Source organism: Dama dama, chromosome 12, assembly GCF_033118175.1.
Source record: "Dama dama isolate Ldn47 chromosome 12, ASM3311817v1, whole genome shotgun sequence".
Classification (NCBI taxonomy): Eukaryota; Metazoa; Chordata; class Mammalia; order Artiodactyla; family Cervidae; genus Dama; species Dama dama.
This window is the reverse complement of record NC_083692.1, coordinates 51,574,838-51,600,301: the sequence shown is the minus strand read 5'-3', so window position 1 is coordinate 51,600,301 and position 25,464 is coordinate 51,574,838. Positions and strand designations below refer to the sequence as shown.

General features: G+C 41.7%; 2 protein-coding genes across 2 annotated transcripts in view; one reads left to right on the top strand and one right to left on the bottom strand.

The window, feature by feature from the left end:
* Window positions 1-2,972, top strand: part of GTF2A2 (general transcription factor IIA subunit 2) — a 29,451-nt gene extending 26,479 nt beyond the window's left edge. The window contains exons 4-5 of the mRNA XM_061157280.1: window positions 150-276; window positions 2,679-2,972. Coding sequence (XP_061013263.1) covers window positions 150-276; window positions 2,679-2,704 — 153 coding nt within the window. The 3' untranslated portion in view covers window positions 2,705-2,972. The remainder of the gene's footprint in view (window positions 1-149; window positions 277-2,678) is intronic.
* Window positions 2,973-19,288: 16,316 nt separating this feature from the next.
* GCNT3 (glucosaminyl (N-acetyl) transferase 3, mucin type) lies at window positions 19,289-24,977 on the bottom strand. Its single transcript, XM_061157273.1, has 2 exons — window positions 24,785-24,977; window positions 19,289-21,471 (listed from the first exon to the last, which is right to left on the bottom strand). The coding sequence occupies exon 2, from the start codon at window positions 21,418-21,420 to the stop codon at window positions 20,098-20,100; it is 1,323 nt and encodes a 440-aa protein (XP_061013256.1). The 5' UTR covers window positions 21,421-21,471; window positions 24,785-24,977; the 3' UTR covers window positions 19,289-20,097.
* Window positions 24,978-25,464: the final 487 nt, after the last annotated feature.

Sequence of the window (25,464 nt, the reverse complement as noted above, 5' to 3'; positions counted from 1 at the left end):
CACTTAGCTTGTTTGCTTTATTTTCCTTAATTTTCATCCTATTTTGAGAATTATGTACTTGTAGCTAGGATTTCTTAAGTTGTCTGGAGAAAAATGTGAGGGGGGAAAAAATGGCTTTTCATGGTTTGCCTCAATGTTTTGTTTTAAAGGGCTCTCTAAATACATACAGATTCTGCGATAACGTGTGGACTTTTGTATTGAATGATGTTGAATTCAGAGAGGTGACAGAACTTATTAAAGTGGATAAAGTGAAAATTGTAGCCTGTGATGGTAAAAGTAAGTGTCTACCCTAATTACTATGAAAGCAAAGCTACTTGAAATCTTGTCATGTGTCTTTGGACAGTTATCTGAAAGTAAGGGGGGAAGTTGGCTAATGATCTGCTCCCAACTAGAGACCTGGCTTCTTTCTCAGATTCTAAATTCTGGATCTCAAATAGTCCTCTTACTAACTTTAGCTGTAAACATTTCATATGACACATAGACTACTTGCACAAGTTGAATTTGTGTTGGGGGAAAGGGGAACAAATTAGTAAGCTTTTCTTCCCTATTTGTTACAGGTTTGAAGTATTTCTCAAGCTTTTTCTTTTTCTTTAAGGAAGTGTTTAATTTCAACAATTTATCCTATGGTTTCTCTGTTGTTGGATAGCTATACATTTTAAAGTGATTATTTAAAATCTTTTAAATAATTATAAGAGCCCCGTCAGTCATAAAGGTACACCTCTAGTCTTCTCATCTGTTACTCGCAGATATTTTCACATCAGACCTAGGAACTTGTTCATGCCTTTAATGTTTCAGAAACTGTTTTCTCTGCTTTCTGTCCCATGATTAAATTCAATTAGCAAAAATAAAATATAAAAATTGTATTTTAAATATACTTACTTTTTTACTTTGTATTCTGAACAGTTTGTATTTAAAGCAATTATTCCTGAAATTCAGTAGAGAAGACTGTCACATTCCAAGAAGGGGTGTTGTGAAAAGCAACAGAAAGACAAATGTGGAAAGCAAAACACTACATTTCTTGGGCTATAGGTCTTTATTTTTATAATTTGCGTTTGAAAGAAACGCTCTAATCACTGAAAAGATATAAAGACAGAAAACCACACAGAAGAAAAGACATCATTTGTAACATCATCTGGAGATAACGTATCAATGTATCACTTGAGTATATGATCGGCTAGCCTTTGCTTATATGTATCTTTATAGTAATACTCATTTGTGAATACATTGTTTTTCACACAACTCATTAACTGTTGTTCTCTTAAACCTGATTTTTGATAGCTGCCTAAAATTATACCTTTCTCTGTTTTTAAAGAAATTGTCTTTTTCAGATGTCAGTCTCTCTAAAATGAGCAATGTTATAGTGGCTTGTACGTTTCAGAAGGTTAACTAGGAATAATCATTCTAAGAACTTTAGGATGACTTTATATAGTTATCATATACTTTGGTCCTTGTTATAACAGCAACAACAAAAGTGTTTAAAAATAGCTCCTGGATCACAAGTGATAACATTTCTGTACGTCAGCTAATGTATTTTTTTTTCCAAGTCTTTCTTATAATTTAGGCTAATAGCATCCTTACAACCCTTAGGTTTTCAAACTTTTACTATAGAATTTGAGCACTACTGTGTAATTTCTAGATCTCTACCAAAATGAGTTAATTATATGGATCAGTATCCTGATGGAAATTTTCTGTCTGTACTCTCCTGTAGCTACATCTGATATTAAGCACTTGAAAGGGATTAGGGTAGCTGAGATATTTAATGGTCTCATTTTTATTAGTTAACCTTTAACCACATATGCCTAGCCAGTGACTACCATATTAGACAGCACAGATATAGACTAGCAGAGTGTCAGTTTCAATTATTTGAAACATATTTAATAGCCAAAAAGTCAGTGAAGGCCCCTGAGCAAACTTAATATCAAGGAGTCCATGTAAGCATATGTATTTTACTTACAAGTGGTCCTTAAAGTATATTTCTCTTGTTTCTTAAAGATAAAAGATGTATCTTATTTTCTCAAACTTTAGTGGATATAAAGTACAAATCAGCCTTACCTCCTTCAGTGGCTTCTGAGGAGCTTGCTTCACTTACAGCACAGTATAAGTGATTGCTCTTCAAAGAAAAAAATTGAGTATTCAAGAAAAGTTTAGATTGTGTTCCATGTTCCTCTGTGTCAGCAGAAAAAAGTCATTAAAATATAAATGGCTGTGGCAGTTATCCATTCCTAACCAGATAAATGCAGTGCTTACTGTGAAATAAAACCATTTTTTCTACAGGTCAGCTTTCTGAAATACAGTTCTGTTCCTAACAGAGAAGCAGAGAAAAAGTGATAGTGGCTAGAATTTGGGGTTTTTTTTTTCTCACCAGGAATTAAATACAAATTTCTTCTGATTATACATTATTGTCCTTTGTGGTTTTAAATTTTGGGAAAGTAGAGAACCTGAAAAAAAGTATATAAACCAAATGTAATGTAACATGATTTTTCTTAACATAAATATAGAGGCTAAAGGTTGACTTTCCCATTAAGGTAAAACAACATTTAAGCACAGAATATACTACTGTGGTCAGCTTTTTGTCTCCCCTTCTTCACCACTGTTAGTTCCTGTTTTACTTTTGAAAGATTTTCTCGAAATATTTAAGTTGCCTCTTGAATTTACTCTTTTTCTCCTCTATTTCCTAGATACTGGCTCCAGTACTACAGAATGAATAGAAAAAAGAAATGGCTTTTTTAATGCCATCCTGTTAATGTTCATCGCTTTTTGAAGAGAAGCATAGAAGAGACTTTTTTTTTAATTTATTCTAGCATTGCAGAAATGACTACTCTGTGCTATAGAGAATTCCAATAGAAAGAAGCTCATAACTCTGTACCCTCTTTAGTATACAGCATGAAAAAAACAGAACTTTTTTTTTATGACAAATCAAACATTGTTGCCTTCCTAGGACCATTCCTTAATAAATTCATTTTAAAACTCAATGTGAGTAATAACTGCTAGAGCTACTAAACTCACAATATGAAGATACTAGGTTAAGCATTTTGAAAGAGTACCATGTTCCTTGCAGAGGAAAGTAGAACATGCGTTCATTTCATTGAGTCAAGTTAGTTATCAGTTGCAAGTTTAACTGATGAAAGCATTAGCAGGGCAAAACCAAAATTCCAGACTGGAACTCTCCTTATAAAAATCTTTTTTTCAAAGTGCAAAAACAAGGGTAATCACTGGTGTGAAAAACTCAACTAGGAAAAAATTAGACTATCTTTAGACAGCTTATATAGCTAAAATAAGGGCTTCCCTTGTAGCTCAGCTGGTGAAGAATCCACCTGCAATGCAGGAGACCTGGGTTTGGGAAGATCCCCTGGAGAAGGGAAAGGCTACCCACTCCAGTATTCTGACCTGCAGAATTCCTGGGTTGCAAAGAATTGGACACGACTGAGTGACCTTCATAGCTAAAATAAAACCAAAAAACCTATTTGCAACAATATAAAATAGTCTTCACATGACATATAAATAAATTGGCCGTAACAGTCAAGTTTCATTTCTAGAGTGTGCTACATCTTACCAGTTATTAGACTTTCAGTAAAAAGTCCTATTAACTGTCTGCCATATCTTTGTGTACCTGAAGGAAAAGTTTTGTCAGTCTAGGAATACATGATGAAGAATGTGGCATTTCTAAAATGTCTCGCAGAGTGTTTATCATTTAGTAGAAGCAGGCTTTTACAGCCCCATCCTGTGGTCCCCCCCCAGTTCAACCCTTTTCAGTGTGATGCTGTCTTTTCACTCTCCATCATAAACCTGTTAAAATATTTAAAAGATCTTTATATTGCACACAATCCCTCAGCTTTTGTTGTTGAGAAAGCATGTTATAGGTGTCATCATTTTTTAACTAATCAGTGCTCAAGTCTGATCTGTGTAAGAGAAGGGCCAACATCACTAACTTCGTTATGGTAAATGCTAAGTGCTGTATGTGTTTTTCCTCTAGATAATCCTCACAACTACCCTGGAAGAACTTTGTTCCCCCTTTTACAGATTTACCAAAGGCTTTATGTAATTAGGATTTGTCTTAACTGCAGTTAGTCAAGATCAATACCTGTTTATTTTGAAGGTTCAACATAATGGTTACAAGACAAGTAATTGGTTACAAGACAAGTAATGTTGATAGTAGCCTTAACAATGGTTATAGAAATTTGTTTCCTAAGGAATAATGGTTTAAACTTTCATGTTATGAACAGTCATGGAGATCTTACAGAAAGAAGTCTGTGACTGGAGGTGTATACTTTTGGGAATTTTAAATCCTGTAAATGATGTCACTAGATTGTGTTTGCAAAAGATACAGAAGCACGTTGGCCTAGGTCTTGAGCTTCTTGTAGGAAATGGTTGACTACTGTAACCTAGTAATGGTAGGAAGGACTGGGTGCCCCTAGTGTTACCTCAGTGTGTCAGTGTTTGTTAACATTAAAAGTTAACTTTCATTCTTGCAGCCCATTCTACATAATCTGTTCCAGTGTTCTCTTCCTAATCCTCCGTACCAGCTATCGCATAGTCTGCTCAGTTAATTTGAGAAAGACACAAAAAAAGATTTCTGTCTTTGGTTATGCAGTTTCCTTCATTTCTCATGACTTACCTTTCAGAATCAAAATCCTACCCATCCTTCAGAACTTAAACCCACTTGTATTGAGTGTAACCCATATTGATCTCTTTCCTTATGAGTTCTTAACAAAGAAGTCATGAGAAAACACAGCAAAGGACAGGAAGGATTTGCATGGGTTTCAGTACTCACTCATATTCACCCAGGTAACTGGTACGGAGTGCCAAGTGTTTAAGATATACCTGTAATGCCCCAGGTGTAGTCCGTAGGGATTATACCAACATTCCACAGGTTGAAACCAGTTCTTGTATTTAGCTCAGCCACCATACACACACCTGTTTTTCCCTGGGCACGACTGCAGAAGTCACAGCCTGACAGTCCCTCTCAGTTCTAATTATTTGCATACACATCACATGGCTAACATTTGCATAGTGACATAGGTGTTCCAATCTTCCCACCATGGTAGTACTCAGACTTTACAGGAGAGACAAGGCCAGAGCGTATACCACTTTGTGCTCTCCCACAGGCTCTAGTGATAATAAGCTTACTTGCCTCTTAATGTGCAAGGAGAAAAGTCTATTGCTCTATTAGAGCTAAAATAAGAATTTGCAACCTTCATTTTGTCAATCCATTCTAAAATTGCCCTCTAAATTGGTGAAAATTCAACCATTTTTTATATGCTGTAGTAACGATAGAATCTTATTTTTCTAGTACACAGGTAGAAAAATGTGCACAAGGTTTGAGGCAAGGCATTTACCTTGTCTTAAGACACGCATGCAGCAAAGGATTTAGCAGGATTAGTTCAAGAGAGCCTTGTGCAAGAAAACTGTCAACAGTATTCTCTCTCGAATATTTCAACTGTCTTATTCTCTAATCCTTTCTTCCTCTGTTTTTACTCATTCTGTTCCCCAAAGTGAACAAAACACCTTCAATAGCTAAAGCAAGAACGACCCTGAAATCATCACACTTTCTGCTTTCTGACTATATTATGAATCTATAGTAATGAAAACACTGTAGTACATTGGCATAAAAACAAACACATAGATCAATGGAACAGAAAAGAGAGCCCAGAAATAAACCCACACATAAATGGTCAATTTATGACAAAGGAGGCAAGAATATTCAGTGGGACAAGGACAGTCTTGTCCATAAGTGACATTGGGAAAACTGGGCATCCACATACAAAAGAACAAAACTGGACCACTATGTTACACTACACACCAAAAAATTAATTCAGAAAGCACTGAAGAACCTAAGACCAGAAGTCATTGGCCTAAAAGAAAACGGAAAGCTTCCTGACCTCTGTCTCGGCAGGGATTGTGTGTTTTTTTTGTATTTGATACCAAAGGCAGAGGCAGCAAAAGCAAAACTAAGTGGAACTACATCAAACTAAAAAGCTTCTCTGTACAGCAAGGGAAACCATCAATAAAATGAACAGGCAGCCTAAAGAATGGAAGACAACATTTGCAAATTACATATCTGATGGATTTATATCCAAAAAAACAGACAACTCAATAGCTAAAAGTAGAAGATCTGAATAGACATTTTCCCAAAGAAGACATAAGTAACACCAACAAGTACACAAAAAGATGCCCATCATGAACCAGGGAATTGCAACACAGAACCACAGTAAGATATCGCCTCACACCTATTAGAATACTGCTATCAAAAAGACAGGCAAAGATGAGAGAAAAGGGAACCATCATGCCTTGTTGGCAGGAATGTAAATTGGTGCAACAACTATTGAAGACTTTGGAGATTGCTCAGAAATTTAAAACCTTAGAATATGATGTGGCAATTCCACTTCTGAATATTTATGTGAAGTAAATGAAATCTTTTATCTTAAAAACATAACCTGCACCCATGTTTAAAGCAGCACTATTTGCAATAGTCAAGATGTGAAAATAAGTGACCATGGGTGCATGAATGCGTACAGTGTAATCTGTGGCCCACAATAAACAGATTATTTTTCAGCCATTTTTTAAAAAAGGAAATCTTGTTATTTGCCACAACATGGATCCTGAGGGCATTATCCTAAGTGAAAAAAGTTAAGAGAAAGACTGTATAAACTCACTTATATGTAGAATCTAAAATAAACTGAACTCATAGCTACAGAGAACATTTATTGCCAGAAGCAGGTGGTGACCTGCGTGAGCAAAATGAGTGGAGGTGTCATAAGATACCAACCTGCAGCAATATAAACAAGTCCAGAGGACATCTGTACAGCACAGTGGCTGTAGGTGACGAGTGAAGGAGAGCGTGGAGCAAATGAGAGGAGCGCTGAAATGTATCCACAGCATGTGTTTAAACAGCTAATGGGAAGTTGCTGTATTGCAGGGAGCCTCAGCCTAGGGCTTTGTGATGACCTAGAGGGGTGGGGTGGGATGGGGAGAGTGAGAGGGAGCTCAAGAGGGAAGAGGGATGTGTAAACTTACAGCTGACTCATATTGTACAGCAGAAACCAAAGCAACATTGTAAAGAAATTCAATTTTTTTTTTAAAAAGTACTATCATTCACACCAGTATGAATTGTGCAAGTCCACTTATACAGGGATTTTTTTTTTTTAATAGTACCACAATGCTGGAGAAGGAAATAACCCACTCCATTATTCTTGCCTGGCAAATCCCATGAACAGAAGAGCCTGGTAGGCTATAGTCGATGAGGTTGCAGAGAGTCAGACACGACTGAGCACACACAACAGTGCTACGCGACGCACAGTAGGTTGAATCCACAGATGTGGGACTGCGGATTCAGGAAGACCGTATACAGAAGGCCAGCTGTAAGTCACACAGGCCAACTGCAAAGGGTCATCAACCCTGGGCCTCATTGTTCAGGGGTCAACTGGGTGTTTAAAAGTTGCTAAAAGTAGATCTCCAAGCCAGGCTTCAGCAGTATGTGAACCATGAACTTCCAGATGTTCAAGCTAGATTTAGAAAAGGCAGAGGAACCAGAGATCAAATTGCCAACATCCGCTGGTTCATTGAAAAAGCAAGAGTTAAAAAAAAACATCTGCTTTATTGACTATGCCAAAGCCTTTGAGTGTGGGAATCACAACAAACTGGAAAATTCTGAGAGAGATGGGAATACCAGACCACCTTACCTGCCTCCTGAGAAATCTGTATGCAGATCAGGAAGCACCAGTTAGAACTAGACACGGAACAACAGACTGGTTCCAAACAGGGAAAGGAGTACGTCAAGGCTGTATGTTGTCACCCTGCTTATTTAATTTATATGCAGAGTACATCATGAGAAATGCTGGACTAGATGAAGCACAAGCTGGAATCAAGATTGCTTGAAGAAACATCAATAACCTCAGATATGCAGATGACACCACCCTTATGGCAGAAAGTGAGGAACAACTAAAGAGCCTCTTGATGAAAGTGAAAGAAGAGTGAAAAAGTTGACTTAAAACTCAGCATTCAGAAAACTAAGATCATGGCATTTGATCCCATCACTTCATGGCAAATATATGGGGAAACAATGGGAACAGTGACAGACTTGATTTTTTTGGGCTCCAAAATCACTGTAGATGGTGACTGCAGCCATGAAATTAAAAGACGCTTGCTCCTTAGAAGAAAATCTCTGACCATCCTAGACAGCATATTAAAAAGCAGGGACATTACTTTGCCAACAAAGGTCCATCTAGTCACAGCTATGGTTTTTCCAGTAGTCATGTATGGATGTGAGAGTTGGACTATAAAGGAAGCTGAGTGCCAAAGAATAGATGCTTTTGAACCATGGTGTTGGAGAAGACTCTTGAGAGTCCCTTGGACTGAAAGAAGATCCAACCAGTCCATCCTAAAGGAGATCAGTCTTGGGTATTCATTGGAAGGACTGATGCTGAAGCTGAAACTCCAATACTTTGGCCACCTGATGCAAAGAACTGACTCATTGGAAAAGGCCCTGATGCTGGGAAAGATTGAGGGCAGGAGGAGAAGGGGACAACAGAGGATGGATGGCATCACCAACTCAATGGACATGAGTGTGAGTAGGCTCCAGGAGTTGGTGATGGACAGGGAGGCCTGGCGTGCTGTAGTCCATGGCATCACAAAGAGCTGGACACAACTGAGCAACTAAACTGAACTGAAAGTAGATCTAACTTTTAAGTCTCATCACAAGAAAAAAAATTTTCTGTCTTGATGGATGTTAACATCATGGTAATCATTTTGCAATATACACATATATAAAATCACTTTGTGCATCTAAGATTAATAAAACGTTACCTGTCAATGTCAATTTTTTTTTAAGTTGCCATCTTCAGAGACTTCAAGTCATGCCAGAATAACAAGGACAGGACTTAACTTCCTTCTGTAAACAACTGGAAAAGTACACAAAATGTATGAAACTGTGTTCTTCAGACAGTAGACCACAGGCAGGACACAAGGCTGTAATCCCCGAGAATCAGGCGGGGGTAAGGATGAGGTCCATAGTCGTCCAGCTGTCTACATGGAGCAATATCCAGACTAAAGACACAGGGAGAAGGGGAACCCAAACAGAGCCTGGCAACCCTGCTGAGCTGAGAAGACACAGAGTTTAGGAAAGCTGTGGTGATTGAAAATTGCAGCATTTTAAAAAGGAATCAAACATGTAGTTTATACACACACCATAGAACGAACAAACATGAATGGCATAGCCCTCGTTTTTATAAATTAGCCACCAGGCTGGTCTTTTTGACACAGCCCATACCATTTTCCAGTTGCCTCCAGTCAGCACCATAGCTGACTGGGGTTCTGTAGGAGACCCTAAACTTCATTGCTGAAGTATTTAAGTTCTTAGTGAATTTACCTTTAGTGAATTGCTACAGTCTTCCTTTAACTTTTACAACTGAATATAGGGGCACTAAGGCACTCCAGTGAGTTACAGTATTTCAGTTCAGTTGCTCAGTCAGGTCTGATTCTTTGCAACCCCATGAACCGCAGCACGCCAGGCCTCCCTGTCCATCACCAACTCCCAGAGTCCACCCAAACCCATGTCCATTGAGTCGGTGATGCCATCCAACCGTCTCATCCTCTGTCGTCCCCTTCTCCTCCTGCCCTCAATCTTTCCCAGCATCAGGGTCTTTTCCAATGAGTCAGCTCTTCGCATCAGGTGGCCAAAGTATTGGAATTTCAGCTTCAGCATCAGTCCTTCCAGTGACTATTCAGGACTGATCTCCTTTAGGATGGACTGGTTGAGTCTCCTTGCAGTCCAAGGGACTCTCGAGAGTCTTCTCCAGCACCACAGTGTTTAGCAGCAGCGATATGTCCCTTGATAATTGGGATCAACCACCCCAGTCAATGGGCTTCCTGGTGGCTCCAACAGTAAAGAGTCCACCTGCAGTGCAGGAGACCCAGATTCGACCCCTGGAGTTGGGAAGATGCCCTGGAGAAGAAATGGCTACCCACTCCAGTATTGCCTGGAGAATTCCATGGACAGAGGAGCCTGGCGGGCTACAGTCCATGGAGTTGCAAAGAGTCAGACATAGTCAAGTGACTCACCTTTCACCGCAGTCAATATAATAACACCGTTGTTTTCCCATTGGTCCAGGGGCACAAGAACCTTAAATACTCAAGGGGGAATCTCAATTTCCAGTTCAGTGGGAACATTGTTGGTTTCCTGGTAGAAGAATTCCTCCCTTGGGGCCCAAAAAGCAGAGCCCAAAGTTGCAGGTACAGGAAGCAAAAATTCTTTTCAATGGGTTATTGAATGTAACTTTGCCAAGAGCCATACTCACCCTCTTGATTCCTGGATCCGTTGTTTCAGTGACAACCCATTTACAAAGAGCATCTCTAATGCCAAAATTGTGGTTTAAAAATACTATTCATATTTAAAAACCAGAAAATTTTTATGAGAATAGCTAACTAAAGGTAAAGGATAGAAGTACAATCTTAGAAAGGCTTTTTATAACAGAAAATGAGGAAGTTATCAAAAATTACTGGAATCATATCCCAAGGAAACAGCCAACTTGAAATCAAAGGCTCTTTGCTGAATAATGACTCTCAGAGATACCAAGTCCTGATCCCTGGAATGTGTAAATGTTTCCTTATGTGGCAAAAGTTTTGCAAATGTTATTAAGGATCTTGGAATGCGGGAAAGTGTAAGATAATCAGGATGGGTCCTAAGTGCAATCACATGTATCTATAAGAGGGATGCAGGAGGAGACTTGGCATACAGGAGAAAAGAAAGCAATATGACCATGGAGGGAGAGACTGGAGCAATGCAGCTACAAGCCAAGGAATGCTGGCAGCCACAGAAGCTGGAAGACACAGGAGCAGGTTCTCCCCGAAAGCCTTCAGAGGGAGCATGGCCACGCCAACACGCTGTCCTGACCCAGTGAGACTGGTTTTAGACTTCTGACATCCAGACCTGTGAAACAGGTGAATTTCTGTTTTTTTAAGCCACTATGTTTGTGGTACTTTGGTCCTTTAGCCATAGGAAAATACACTAGCCAAAGATGGAGCATCATTAAGATAAGTGCAGTGAATCACAGCATATAAATTATGTTTTTTAACATTTCTGGAGTTATAAATAAATACACGTAGATTCATTTTCATTAGGTAACCAATTCATTATTCTGCAAACTGGCAAAGGGAAATAATTGTTCTTCAGAGTAGCAATACAGTTGATAAGGAAGTTTTGCTTCACATTAAATTTTAAATGAAGGATTTATAGAATTAGGATACCACCATTTTGTAATTTGTTATAAAATAATAGGACTAAACAATGATCTTCAATGGCTGCTTAAATGATTAAGTGAAAAGTTTATAGGAAATGTATAATCCACCTGACAACTTCCAAACCCCATAGTTCAATCCCGACAAAAAAAAAAAAAAGGGCCAAACAGACAAATGTACCTCCTGCTGTGATGGAATAGGAAATACAAGATACCAAAATGAATTTTTTTGACAAAACTTCAAACCTGAATCCTTTTAAGCTTCTAAATCTAAGTACCAGTTTATAAGAAATATTGGGGACAAGAACATATTAAATGTGTTAAATAATATTGCTGGCATCCTATCAGCAGAATCCAAAACATGGTGACCATTCAGGGAAAAAAACAAAAAACTTGTTTAGCAAACTGCCAAAACAAAAAAGACAGAGAAAGGAATCTAAAATTAAAAGAGATTTACAAGATTTATCAACCCAGTGTGTCTTAATTCAAATAAGCCACTGTACAACGTAATTAAGACACTGGACAAAATTTAAAAACATTTGGTATCAAAGAATTACTGTTACTATGTTAGGTATAATACAATATGTTGAGTTTTTTAAATGTTTATTACTTATCTCAGTTGAGATTTACATACTGAAGAATAAGTTAATTTAAAAATATATTTAGGGGATTCCCCAGTGGCTCAGTGATAAAAGAATCTGCCTGCCAATGCAGGAGACATGGGTTCAATCCCTTGTCCAGGAAGATCCCCTGTGCCTCAGAGCTACTAAGCCCATGTGCCACAACCAGTAATGCCTACAAGCCCTAGAGCATGTGCTCCACAACGAGAAGCCACTGCAATGAGAAGCCCATACATCGCAAGTAGAGAGTAGCCGCTGCTTGTCACAACTAGAGAAAAGCCCTCACAGCAACAAAGACACAGCATGGTCATAAATAAATACATAAAATTATTAAAAAAAATAAAAATATATTTGGGCTTTACTTCAAAATAGCCCAGTTGGGGTTAGAAACTTAGTCTGCATGTAGATTAAGCAGGTTGGCCAGGAGTTGATAATTTTTTCTCATACTTGCTAGGATAAACCACAAACCTGAGTAAAGCCTCTCTTCCTACTACACACCTGTACTCTTGTAGCCGAATGTGAATGAGTGGCTGATTTCTTTTTATGTTCATTTTCCTTAATGTCAATGGGTTCTTAATGCTGCCAGGCATCATTTTTTTTCCTGGTTTCTTTTCCAGTTCCCAAGCTGAAACATTTAATACATTTTCCTCTTTCTAAACCTCCACTATCTCTTCCCCATTTCCTCATAAAATCATCTTGCTGTCTCAGCCCACCAGGCTCTTCTGTCCATGGGATTCTCCAAGCAAGAATACTGGAGTGGGTTGTCATTTCCTTCTCCATGAGATCTTCCCAACCCAGGACTCGCGCATTCCCTGGTGGCTCAGATGGTAAAGCATTTGCCTATAATGTGGGAGACCTGGGTTCAATCCCTGGGTCGAGAAGATCTCCTAGAGAAGGAAATGGCAACCCACTCCAGTATTCTTGCCTGGAAAATCCCATGGACAGAGGAACCTGGTAGGCTACAGTCCATGGGGTCACAAAGAATCAGACAGGACTGAGCATCTTCACTCACTCACTCCTGCATAGAAAGCAGACTCTTTACCAACTGAGCTACAAGGGAAGCCTGAATAAAATAAAAGTAATCAAAATAGAACTTCAGAATATCCAAATGGCAATAAGCATTTGAAAAATCTACTGAACAGTAGGGAAATGCAAATTAAAACCACCATCCAATATCACCAGCACCCACCAGAATGATTAAAATTACAAAGATTAGTAATATTAGGAAAGAAATGAAGCAAATGCAACTTTCACACCTTGCTGGTAGGGGTTATATTGGGAGATCATGTTGTAAAAACTATTTATTAAAGGTAAACATGTGTATACCTTCTGGCCCAGCAGTTTCACTCCTACATACCTACTAAACTGAAATGTATACATATATTCCCTGTAAAACATTTCAAGAAGTTCATAGAGCACAATTCATAAAAGTTAACCCAAATATTCATCAGCAATTGAATGGATAAAACTATGGTATATTCACATAGGGAATATCACACAGCAGTGAAAATCATTGAGCTATGACTACATGCAACATAGATGAAACTCAGAATGTTGAGTTTAAGGAGTCATAAACAAAAGAGAACATAATACTTACAAAAAGTTCAAAAGCAGGTCTCAGAGTAGTGGTGTTAGTGAACTTGGATCCACTTACCTGAATGCTGCCGAGCCAGTCCAGTAACACAGGATGGTGATAAAGGAAAGTACTGTTATTTGTGGGCTTCCCTGATGGATCAGATGGTAAAGAATCTGCCTGCAATGCATGAGACCCAGGTTCAATCCCTGGACCAGAAAGATCCCTTGGAGAAGGAAATGGCAACCCACTCCAGTATTCTTGCCTGGGAAATCCCATGGACAGAGGAACCATGAACATGTAGGCCCTAGGGTCACAAAAGAGTCAGTCATGACTGAGCAACTAAACAACAAAAGCAAGGAGACTGAGCAGCTAAATACTCAAAAGACCCAAAGTTCCCAGTGGGTTTTGGTTTTTAAAGGCAACTTTAGAGGTGAGGGTTGCAGGATGTGTGATCAGGTTGGGTGAGGTTTCAGGAATGTTAATTGTTAATCTTCTGGTTCTACCAGCCTGGGGTCTATGATCTTGTGATCCTCCACCAGATGTGAGTCTTAGTTTCTGCAGGACAATTCAAAGATATGCCTGAGACTGTTATCTACCTCCCTTCAGGAGGAACAAGAAATCCTCTGATTCCAATGTTCAAGCTTGCTCTTTCCACATTTACTTTCTCTAGTCATTAATTCAAGTCTGCTCTTTGAAATTTTAGGAATACCTAGGGAAGGAAAGCTTTTCCTACAAACAAGAACTGGAGACACAGAAGGGCTTGTACCCAGAAGGGCCCTGCAGGGTCCTGCTGAGTTTCAATGTCCAGTTATCTTTGCTGCAGCCTAGGTAGTAATGGGAAAGGGGCACAGGAGCCCTCTGGGTTGCTGGTAATGTTCTGATTTTTGATCAGGGTTCTAGTTACACAGATTTGATCACTTTGTAAAAATTATAAGCTATGTATCTGGGATTTTTGTACTTTTCCGTGTGTGTGTGTGTGTGTGTGTGTGTACGTGCACATACTCAGTTTCTCAGTCGTGTCTGACTCAGTCCCAGGGACTACAGCCCACCAGGCTCCTCTGTCCATGGGATTTTCTAGGCCAAAATCCTGGAGTGGGTTGCCATTTCCTACTCCAGGGAATCTTCCCCACCCGGGGATAGAACCCACATCTCCCGCCTTGGCAGGCCAATTCTTTACCACTGTGCCAAGGGAAGCCCCTTTTATGTATATTATACCTAAAATAAAATGTTAATTAAAGAGAAGGATAGAACTCCACAAACTCTACAGACCACCACATTGGCCCATCTATGTACATCTGAGCCCATCTACTCTGCCTTCAGTCCTGTTCCTGTGGGTGAACTGTCGTTCGTGCTCCCATCAGAGACAAGCCCTTTCTCCTGTGCGCTACATAATGACCCCATCTTCTTCACTAGGATGTCACTCTGGCAGGTAACCCATCTCATTCCTGCATCTTTTCCTCTTGACTAGATCTTTCTCATCAACTGACAAACATGCTATCACTTTTCTAATGTTTAGGACAAACTGCTCTTAACCTTCCATTCTTTTACTTTTATTCTCCTCTCTTGCCTGATAGCAAGACTCAAAACATTTATCTATACTGGCGCAAAGCCAGATTTTGCTCTTGACATTGTTTCTGAACCACCTCCAATCGTATTCTCACCTCCACACACCACAAAAAAATTGATCTTATCAAGACCAACTCTACATTGTTAAATCCAATAGTCTTGCCTTCATCCTCATCTTAAATGATTTGCATAGTTTGGGGCATAGTCATCAACTTCCTCGTTCCGGAGATACTTTCTCCTTTACCCTTCTAGAACACTACACACCCAGCTCTTTTCCTTCTACTACACCAGCTGCTCCCCTCCAACTCTTCTTTTGTTGGTTCCTCCTAATCTCTGTAACCTCTGCACTTTGGAAGGCCCTCAGGACTCATCTGGGAGGCTCTTTTCTATTTCTGTTCACTCCTTGGGCACGCTCATCCCATTTCATGGCTTTATATAGTATACAAGCTGAGGAACACCAGGTTAAGTGTCTCCAGTCCAGACCTCTCTCCTGAACCCGGACTCCTGTCCCAGTCATCCCCTCAACATCTGTCCTCAGATGTCTAATAGGCATCTTCAGTGTTATATCTTCAAAGGCAAACCCATGGTCTTCCCCTCAACAACCACTCTTTCACAGTGTGCCTGTCTTGGTTCATGGCAGCCCTGTCCTCCTAAACCTAACACCCAAACAAAACCCCTGGAGTCATCCTCAACCCCTCCACTGCTCATGAACAAACTCCATCTGTCAGCAGACTCATAGTGAACCTTCAGAACATTCCCAGGATCTGACCACTCAGACCACTTCTCTTGCTGCTCCCCGGGTCTCCGCCAGGGCTACGAGGGCTGGCATCAGCACGCTGGCCTCTACACTAGCCTCCCGGCTCCCACCCCCGCCTCCCAAACAACCAATCTGTCCCCAACGCCGCATTCAAGTGTTAGTCAGATCATGTCAGCCCTCTGCTCGAAACCTTCCAGCGGCCTATAATCTCTCTCAGAGAAGACAAAGTCCACCTTATGTGTCACAGAGGCCGTCAGGATACATCGTCTTCCCCTGTATTCTTTTTTTTTTTTTTTTTATTAGTTGGAGGCTAATTACTTCACAACATTTCAGTGGGTTTTGTCATACATTGATATGGATCAGCCATAGAGTTACATGTATTCCCCATCCCGATCCCCCCTCCCACCTCCCTCTCCACCCGATTCCTCTGGGTCTTCCCAGTGCACCAGGCCCGAGCCCTTGTCTCATGCATCCCACCTGGGCTGGTGATCTGTTTCACCATAGATAATATACATGCTGTTCTTTCGAAACATCCCACCCTCAGCTTCTCCCACAGAGTTCAAAAGTCTGTTCTGTACTTCTGTGTCTCTTTTTCTGTTTTGCATATAGGGTTATCGTTACCATCTTTCTAAATTCCATATATATGTGTTAGTATGCTGTAATGTTCTTTATCTTTCTGGCTTACTTCACTCTGTATAATGGGCTCCAGTTTCATCCATCTCATTAGAACTGATTGAAATGAATTCTTTTTAACGGCTGAGTAATATTCCATGGTGTATATGTACCACAGCTTCCTTATCCATTCATCTGCTGATGGGCATCTAGATTGCTTCCATGTCCTGGGTATTTATAAACAGTGCTGTGATGATTCCCCTGTATTCTTAACTCTTTCACCCCTCCCTTTGCTCTGCTCCATTTACACCAGTTTCCTTGTTGCTCCTTAAACATGACAGGTGTGATCCTGCTTCAGGGCTATGCAAGTCTTTCCTCTTGGCCTAGAATGTTCTTCCTCCATTTATCCTCACGGGTCATTCCTTCATCTCCTTCGGACGTTTACTCAAATGTTACATTTTTCATTAAAATGTCACCTCCCGGACCTGACCACACTATTTAAAATTTTCCTCCCCACTGGAAGGTCTCATTCACTTCCTTCAATTTCTCTCTAGCACTTGTCTCCTTCTAATATACATATATGTTAACTGTTTATAGTTGTTTTCCCACTAGTATGTGAACTGCATTAGCATGGGAATCTCTGTTTTATTGACTACACTAACCCTGGTGTCAAGAGCAATGCCTAGTAAATAGTAAGAGCTTAATTAACATTTGTAGAATGAATGAATGAGCTATTCCACTGCTTGTCATATACTCAAGCATCATAGAGATGGGAACTATATCTCTGTAATGACTGACCAACTAAGGGAAAGAAGTCACAGTAGATAAATTCAGTTCAGCTGAAGTACTTAAGGCAGGCTGTGGATTTAATTATTCTGTCCATTTTTAATTCAAATACTTGTTCTCCCCAAATAAATTATATCATCTGTTTCCAAACGAAATTAACTGCCTTTACTTCCTTTCTTAAATTTTCACAAAATCAAGAAAAGAGGGCATATTACAATGGGCAGAGTGTGCAGCAAAAATATAGTTATTAAAGCAATGCTTATCAACAGTCCACAAGTCAAAAGAGGAAATTCAAGCTTTCTAAAGGAATACAAACACAGTTGCTCAATTCATTAATAGGATGTTTCCTTTCCAGAGATAAGGTATAGGAACAGATATGAGAGGAGGAAAAATCAACAGATGGGTTGGTTTAATTGTACAATTTCTAAAATACACTAACCCAAGGAGGGCGAAATTTGACCCTTCTGATATGAAGACCTTGTGTTTGTTATTAAATAAACAGCACTTCCTGTTCACCTGAATGTATAATGTTTCTAGAGGAAATGTCAATGCTTGGACAATTCCAGCAACTTGTCCCCCCAAAATGATAAGTTCACATTTTAATCTTTTCAATGTATTTATATAAAGACATTTTTTTTTTCCACATGAAAATTTAAAGAGGAAGTTGACTATGAAGCCAAAGACCCAAGTTCTTTTTTCAGGGCACGTGTACTTGGAAACTTTTCTGCCCCCTTGCAGCCCCCTCACAGGAGGACCAAGGACACTCAGGCTAATAGGTGGAGAGGTCTATAGTCATTGCTGCTAAGGACAGGCCTTACAGGGCTCACTGCAGAGCAACTGACTACTCATTAGTCATCTCCATGATGAGAGCAAGGCAACAAGGACCCTGCAACAGTGCAGGTAAGCTGGTGGTGGCATTGCCCATTATCAAAGGACTACAACCTTACAGAAGCAATCACTAACTTAGGAAAGCCACTGTGCCAGACACAGTCATAGCTATGTCAGAGTACATGGAATGCTGGGAAAGTTGATTGTGAGAGAACACTCGAGGAACTGAATCAAAATCAGAAGTGAAGAAATACAGGCACATTGCAGCGTGACATATTAATGGGAACGTCATTCAAATTATACGAGTGAGTGAGTGAGTGAGCTGCTCAGTCGTGTTCCAACTCTGCGACCCCGTGGACTATACAGTCCATGGAATTCTCTAGGCAGAATACTGGAGTGGGTAGCCTTTCCCTTCTCCAGGAGATCTTCCCAACCCAGGGATGGAACCCAGGTCTCCAAGATTGCAGACAGATTCTTTACCAGCTGAGCCACAAGAGAAGCCCAAGATACTGGAGTGGGTAGCCTTTCCCTTCTCCAGTGGATCTTCCAGACCTAGGGATCTAACCAGGGTCTCCCTCATTGCAGGTGGATTCTTTACCAACTGAGCCATCAGGGAAGCCCCAAATTATACAAACTGGTGTGTAAATCACTTTTCCAGAATGTACTGTATGCAGAAAACCAGTTCTACCATATACAAGATATGCTTATCTGTTTACAAAGGATCACTTCCCCATCATAGAAGAATGTAACTTGCAGCTAATTGCCTTCTGATAACCTGAGATCTCCCTGTAGCTCAAACGGTAAAGAATCTGCCTGTGATACAGGAGACCAGGTTTGATCCCTGGGTCGGGAAGATCCTCTGGAGAAAGGAATGGCAATCCACTCCAGTATTCTTGCCTGGAGAATCCCATGGACAGAGGAGCCTGGTGGGTTACAGTCCATAGGGTCGCAAAGAGTCCGACACGACTAAGCAACTAACACAACCTGATAATTATCTCTGGAGCTTTAGAAAAGAAACTGTTTCACCGGGTAACATTTGTTGGGCAGGTGGCTAAGAAGGCTGGGGCAGAGAATGCACGTACGACATACACACACCCACAGCTGTCTCCCCCCAAGGAAATGTATAAACCACAAAATCAGTGACCATTCCATTCACATACCTAAATAAGAGTTTTGACTCAAGAGGCATAAAGATGGAGTAACCAGACCTAGTTTATTCTTATTATCTAAATAATCATTAATACTACAGGCTACCCACCCTCCCCCCTGTACCCCGGTACCCCTCGCCGCCCCCTCCCCGCCCCGCCCCCGCCAACTAAAATGAGTTCCAGTTTTGACAGTAAATTATATGGTGACCTTACCTAATGGCTGCTTCAATCTTTGTTATGGAACATTAAGCTTTGGCTGTGAAGCTTGCAAAATTAGTGCTGTAATTTTCCTGTAAGGATATGGATGGTCACATTGGTTAAATCACCCTGGCTTTTTTTTCTGGCAACATTAACAAAACAAGGGGGGCTTTACATTCTTGTGCATTGGCCATTTATACAGCCTGCCATGGTCACTAAGGAATAATGGTGATTCTCTTGCTGGCCACCAGGGATTTCAAATGTCACCAAGAGTTACGAGAAAAAGTCTCGTGGTTTTATCTTATTTCTGGCTTGCTAGACCAAAAAAAAGAGGTAGAGATTTTAATCAGAAGCTATTTATTAAGTTAATAGTACAAAACAGGAGGCCTTCTGTCCATCAAAGTCCTCTCCCCACTACCAAGCCTAGAATTATTAGGAATGGGCACCCCCAGAGAGTGGAAAAGTCAATACCAATTCAACTGAAATCCAGGTCTCCTCCCACACTTACCCAGACAGCTGGTTCTTATTATGAACTCAGTGAGAAAGTGAATGAAGGAGCTATTGGAAGTGGGCTGAGCTACCAGTCAGTGTTCACCCAGGGCAGTAGTCTGCAAGTCAGCATATCTACTCTCCACACTCCAGGAGCAGGCCTCTGACCCTGGGGGATGCCACAAATTCCACAGCCCTCGTCCCCCACCCCACACAGTACCAGCATGCCCTAGGCATGTTGGCACATGCCCCTGGCCCTCAGGTAGCAATCCGCCCACAGTACAGCTCAAAGTTCAGTCCCATAGATGGCCTTATGACGTAAATACTCTTCTAAGCACTGCAGGACATTATCATCCACCCTTGGGTCAAACTTGTTTGCCAAGAGGTGATGGTTCTGGAGAATCCAGTGCAGGTCCCCAGCCCCATAAATGCAAATGGCCCGCTGATGGATTCCAGAGCAAGGTGCATAAGGTGCCCCCATGCTGACATCTCCCTCGTGGTCCTGCCACTTGACCAGCCTAGCGATGGCAGTCATGTCTGAGATATGATACTTGGGGTGGTAGGGAACAGAGCCAGGCATCCATGGTGCACGCTGAAGGGTGGCCCAGAGGTGTTCATCAGGGCTATAGGTGTCTTTGGCCCATTCAATCAGTCTTTGGGATTTGGGGTTCTCTAAGACATGCTGGACAAAGGCTCGAGAAGCCACAAAATAGGCATTCCCCGTGAACATAGGTAAATTATCAGGGGGAGGGTCCTTCATCTTGCTGGTTAGGTACAGTCTGTCTGTCACCTTGTAGCGGTATTTCCAGCGAGTTTTTTTGTACTCAGAAGGTATCTCAGACTCCATACTGTTCTTCCCATTCAGCATCTTGAGGGCCAGGACCATCTCGGCGTTGGTCTTTATGGGGAAGTCTGTCCCGCATGTATTCAGTAAGTATTTCCATGGCACCGAGCTCTGGAGCAAGTCTTCCATACAGTTCAGGTCAGCCTGCACTCTGGACCAGGAGGCATAAACCACCGGGACCAACTTACTGGCCATGAAGACATTGGGGAAGCAGGAAATAATGGCCTTGACTGCCTCTTTGAAAGTTTCTGGGGACTTCTCATCCACATGGACACAGTATATGTTCTGAGGGGCATACACAGCTCGCAGCAGCCGTTCAAAGTTTTCAATCTTCTCATGGACCACCATCGAGTATGCAATGGGGAAGTCTAACTCTTCTTTGCTCAGTGGGAACTGTATGAACTTCCTTCGGGCCTTAAACCGCTCACAGTCTCTGGTCATGTTGAGGTAATCGGTGTCAGTGAAAGGCAACCGCTTCTTCTTGACTTCCAGGTTGTCCAGGAGAGCCTGGCTCACCGCTTCCTGGTCCCCTCGTGTGATCCCAGAACAGTTGATCGATCTCTTTGCTGGCAGCTTCAGGTTCTTGTATAAGACGTCTCTACAACGCTGACTTTGGAAGCCCCGGGACTCCAGATCCAAGGAATCTACATCACATTTCAACCTGAGAGAAAGCCTCAGAGCAACAACGGCCAGCAGCATATAGCAGCCCAGGGCCCACAGATGATGACCCCGGCAGAGCTTCTTCTTCCACCCAGTCATCTTCATGGGATGAGAGATCGGCAGAGTTTGGGCACAGGGAAGGCGGAGGAGGAGATCCTTGGACAGAACAAAATGCCTTTAGTTACAAACTAATCCGGAACATCCTCAAGGAACATCAAGTTCCAACTCCAGAGTGATGGCAAAGATAGATTTCTTCTCTAAACAAATATCCTCAGTCAAGTCCTGCCTGGGACCCTTGTGGATGGAGATCTGTAACCTGACGCTGCAAACCAGCTGATCATGCTGAGCCTGGAGTTAGGACCCGGATCCACCTCCACCCGGGAGAGAGAAAAGGAAACAGCCCTGCTGCTGTGACGGAGTACTGAGTAAGAGGAAGTCCCCACCCTTTATTCCAAGGAAGAGAGGACTTCTGCCCACACCTTACCACCCTGTGTCTAAAGTAGCTTTTATCTGGAGGACAGAATTTATGATAGGTCTAGACAGAAAAGACAGGAAGTTCACACTCTCACCTTCAGTTCTAGAACTCCAAAGTGCTTTTAAAAGATAAAGTTCACTTCTTGGTCTTATTTGACAGTTCATATTTTAGATGCTTTCACCACACATAATTCACTGGTTAGATATGGCATCTAGCCATGCTTTAAAGAAAATGTTCTTAAACAAGTACAAAAAATTGAACATAATTTCAAAAATACATTGTAGTCATTCATATAGATAACTCTCAGTCTACTCAGATGTAAAATCTATCCAGGGGCTTTCCTGGTGGCCCAGTAGTTAAGACTTCACGCTTCAAAGGCAGTGGGTGCAGGTTCAATCCCTGGTTGTAGAACTAATTTCCCACATGCTGCACAGTGAGGCCAAAAATAAATAAAATATATCTACACACATGGAGAAGGAAATGGCAACCCACTCTAGTATTCTTGCCTGGAGAATTCCATGGAGAGAGGAGCCTGGCAGGCTACAGTCCATGGGGTCACAAGAGTCAGACACGACTTTGCGACTAAACCACCACCATCCACACACAGAGACACACAGAGCTATGCATGTCAGTATTTAATGAGTGCTTTCTATGAATCAGAAATATTTCTTTACGTTGTCCTGTTGGATCTTCACAACATGCTTAAAACACAGTGTTATTAGGCCTCTTTTATAGAGAGGAAAACAGAAGCTAAATAACTTGCCAAATATCACATACTTATAAGAAGCAAATCTGGGACTCGTCCATATTCCCTCATCGTCCCCAGTTGTGTATGTGTGTGTGTGTTCCCTCATCGTCCCCAGTTGTGTATGTGTGTGTGTGTTCCCTCATCGTCCCCAGTTGTGTATGTGTGTGTGTGTTCCCTCATCGTCCCCAGTTGTGTGTGTGTGTGTGTGTTCCCTCATCGTCCCCAGTTGTGTATGTGTGTGTGTGTTCCCTCATCGTCCCCAGTTGTGTGTGTGTGTGTGTGTTCCCTCATCGTCCCCAGTTGTGTGTGTGTGTGTGTGTTCCCTCATCGTCCCCAGTTGTGTATGTGTGTGTGTGTTCCCTCATCGTCCCCAGTTGTGTATGTGTGTGTGTGTTCCCTCATCGTCCCCAGTTGTGTATGTGTGTGTGTGTTCCCTCATCGTCCCCAGTTGTGTATGTGTGTGTGTGTTCCCTCATCGTCCCCAGTTGTGTATGTGTGTGTGTGTGTGTTCCCTCATCGTCCCCAGTTGTGTATGTGTGTGTGTGTTCCCTCATCGTCCCCAGTTGTGTATGTGTGTGTGTGTTCCCTCATCGTCCCCAGTTGTGTATGTGTGTGTGTGTTCCCTCATCGTCCCCAGTTGTGTATGTGTGTGTGTGTTCCCTCATCGTCCCCAGTTGTGTATGTGTGTGTGTGTTCCCTCATCGTCCCCAGTTGTGTATGTGTGTGTGTGTTCCCTCATCGTCCCCAGTTGTGTATGTGTGTGTGTGTTCCCTCATCGTCCCCAGTTGTGTATGTGTGTGTGTGTTCCCTCATCGTCCCCAGTTGTGTATGTGTGTGTGTGTTCCCTCATCGTCCCCAGTTGTGTATGTGTGTGTGTGTTCCCTCATCGTCCCCAGTTGTGTATGTGTGTGTGTGTTCCCTCATCGTCCCCAGTTGTGTATGTGTGTGTGTGTTCCCTCATCGTCCCCAGTTGTGTATGTGTGTGTGTGTTCCCTCATCGTCCCCAGTTGTGTATGTGTGTGTGTGTTCCCTCATCGTCCCCAGTTGTGTATGTGTGTGTGTGTTCCCTCATCGTCCCCAGTTGTGTATGTGTGTGTGTGTTCCCTCATCGTCCCCAGTTGTGTATGTGTGTGTGTGTTCCCTCATCGTCCCCAGTTGTGTGTGTGTGTGTGTGTTCCCTCATCGTCCCCAGTTGTGTGTGTGTGTGTGTGTTCCCTCATCGTCCCCAGTTGTGTGTGTGTGTGTGTGTTCCCTCATCGTCCCCAGTTGTGTGTGTGTGTGTGTGTTCCCTCATTGTCCCCAGTTGTGTGTGTGTGTGTGTGTTCCCTCATCGTCCCCAGTTGTGTGTGTGTGTGTGTGTTCCCTCATCGTCCCCAGTTGTGTATGTGTGTGTGTGTTCCCTCATCGTCCCCAGTTGTGTGTGTGTGTGTGTGTTCCCTCATCGTCCCCAGTTGTGTATGTGTGTGTGTGTTCCCTCATCGTCCCCAGTTGTGTATGTGTGTGTGTGTTCCCTCATCGTCCCCAGTTGTGTATGTGTGTGTGTGTTCCCTCATCGTCCCCAGTTGTGTATGTGTGTGTGTGTTCCCTCATCGTCCCCAGTTGTGTATGTGTGTGTGTGTTCCCTCATCGTCCCCAGTTGTGTATGTGTGTGTGTGTTCCCTCATCGTCCCCAGTTGTGTATGTGTGTGTGTGTTCCCTCATCGTCCCCAGTTGTGTATGTGTGTGTGTGTTCCCTCATCGTCCCCAGTTGTGTATGTGTGTGTGTGTTCCCTCATCATCCCCAGTTGTGTATGTGTGTGTGTGTTCCCTCATCGTCCCCAGTTGTGTATGTGTGTGTGTGTGTCTGTAAGCTTGATACTTGTTCCTCCACCACAGTTACATTTTAAATACAATACAGGGTACTTAGAAACTACTATGTTAAAAATAAACAAAGTCCTACTATACAATACAGGGAACTATATTCAATGTCCTGTGACAAAACATAATGAAAAAGAATATGAAAAAGTATGTCTATTTAAATGTCTATTTGAATCACTAGGACACTTAGTACCAAAGAAAACCAGATACTATAGGGGGAAAAAAATTCCTAAAAGGTGAAAAAGAGAGACAAAATGTGACATATCCTTCCAGCAATAACTCTTTTCCCTTATCACAATCTCCTTTGATACATAAGATTGTACCCACGTGAGGAATAACTTATGGAAATCTAAGAAGAAGAAAAAATGAACAATAAAGAAAACTCTCACCTTTAATAGCTTCTGTCCTATTTAGGGAAGATCTCTTGCCATGGGGTGTTTCTTTTTCCAAGGGTTGGGTTCTGTGGAAGCGAACATGAACACCATATCTCCTGGTCTCCTTTCAGCCTCTCCAGAATACGTGTTCTAACTTCCACAGGACATCCAAGAGAGACTGTGGCAGTCTTCTTCTTAATCTCTGTAAAGTAAAGAGCAGCAGGTGCCTCCGTCACTCACCCAGCTTCCTGCTCTCAGATAAGAGAGCAAGCTCAGGTATATCATTCAGGATTGTATTTGCGAGAACAAGTCACCGAGGGAGGTGAGCAAGCAGAAAAAAATGCTGGCAATGTCTGAGAAGGCAAGCAGCTATTTGATCCAAAACAGCCTAGTTTGTAGCCATGCTCTCCTGCTGCAAAATCATTCATAACAACCTGTCAATACTCATGCAAGAACCTGAAAGCTTTTTTCCCTCTTAACAAGGAGCCATAAAAACATACAGGTATTCCCTTGCCTTCTTTTGACCTGGAGATCAGATGTCACTCCTCTTTTGTTCCCTGAAGACTCGCTGAATTTCACTCAAGACTGAAGCAATAAAAATGACCTTCAAAGTTGTTTCTTTTGTTGTTTTATTTGAAGCGAAAAAAGGTAAGTAAAAACCAGAGTTTGGTCTTTCATGGCAACTGCTCAAAAAA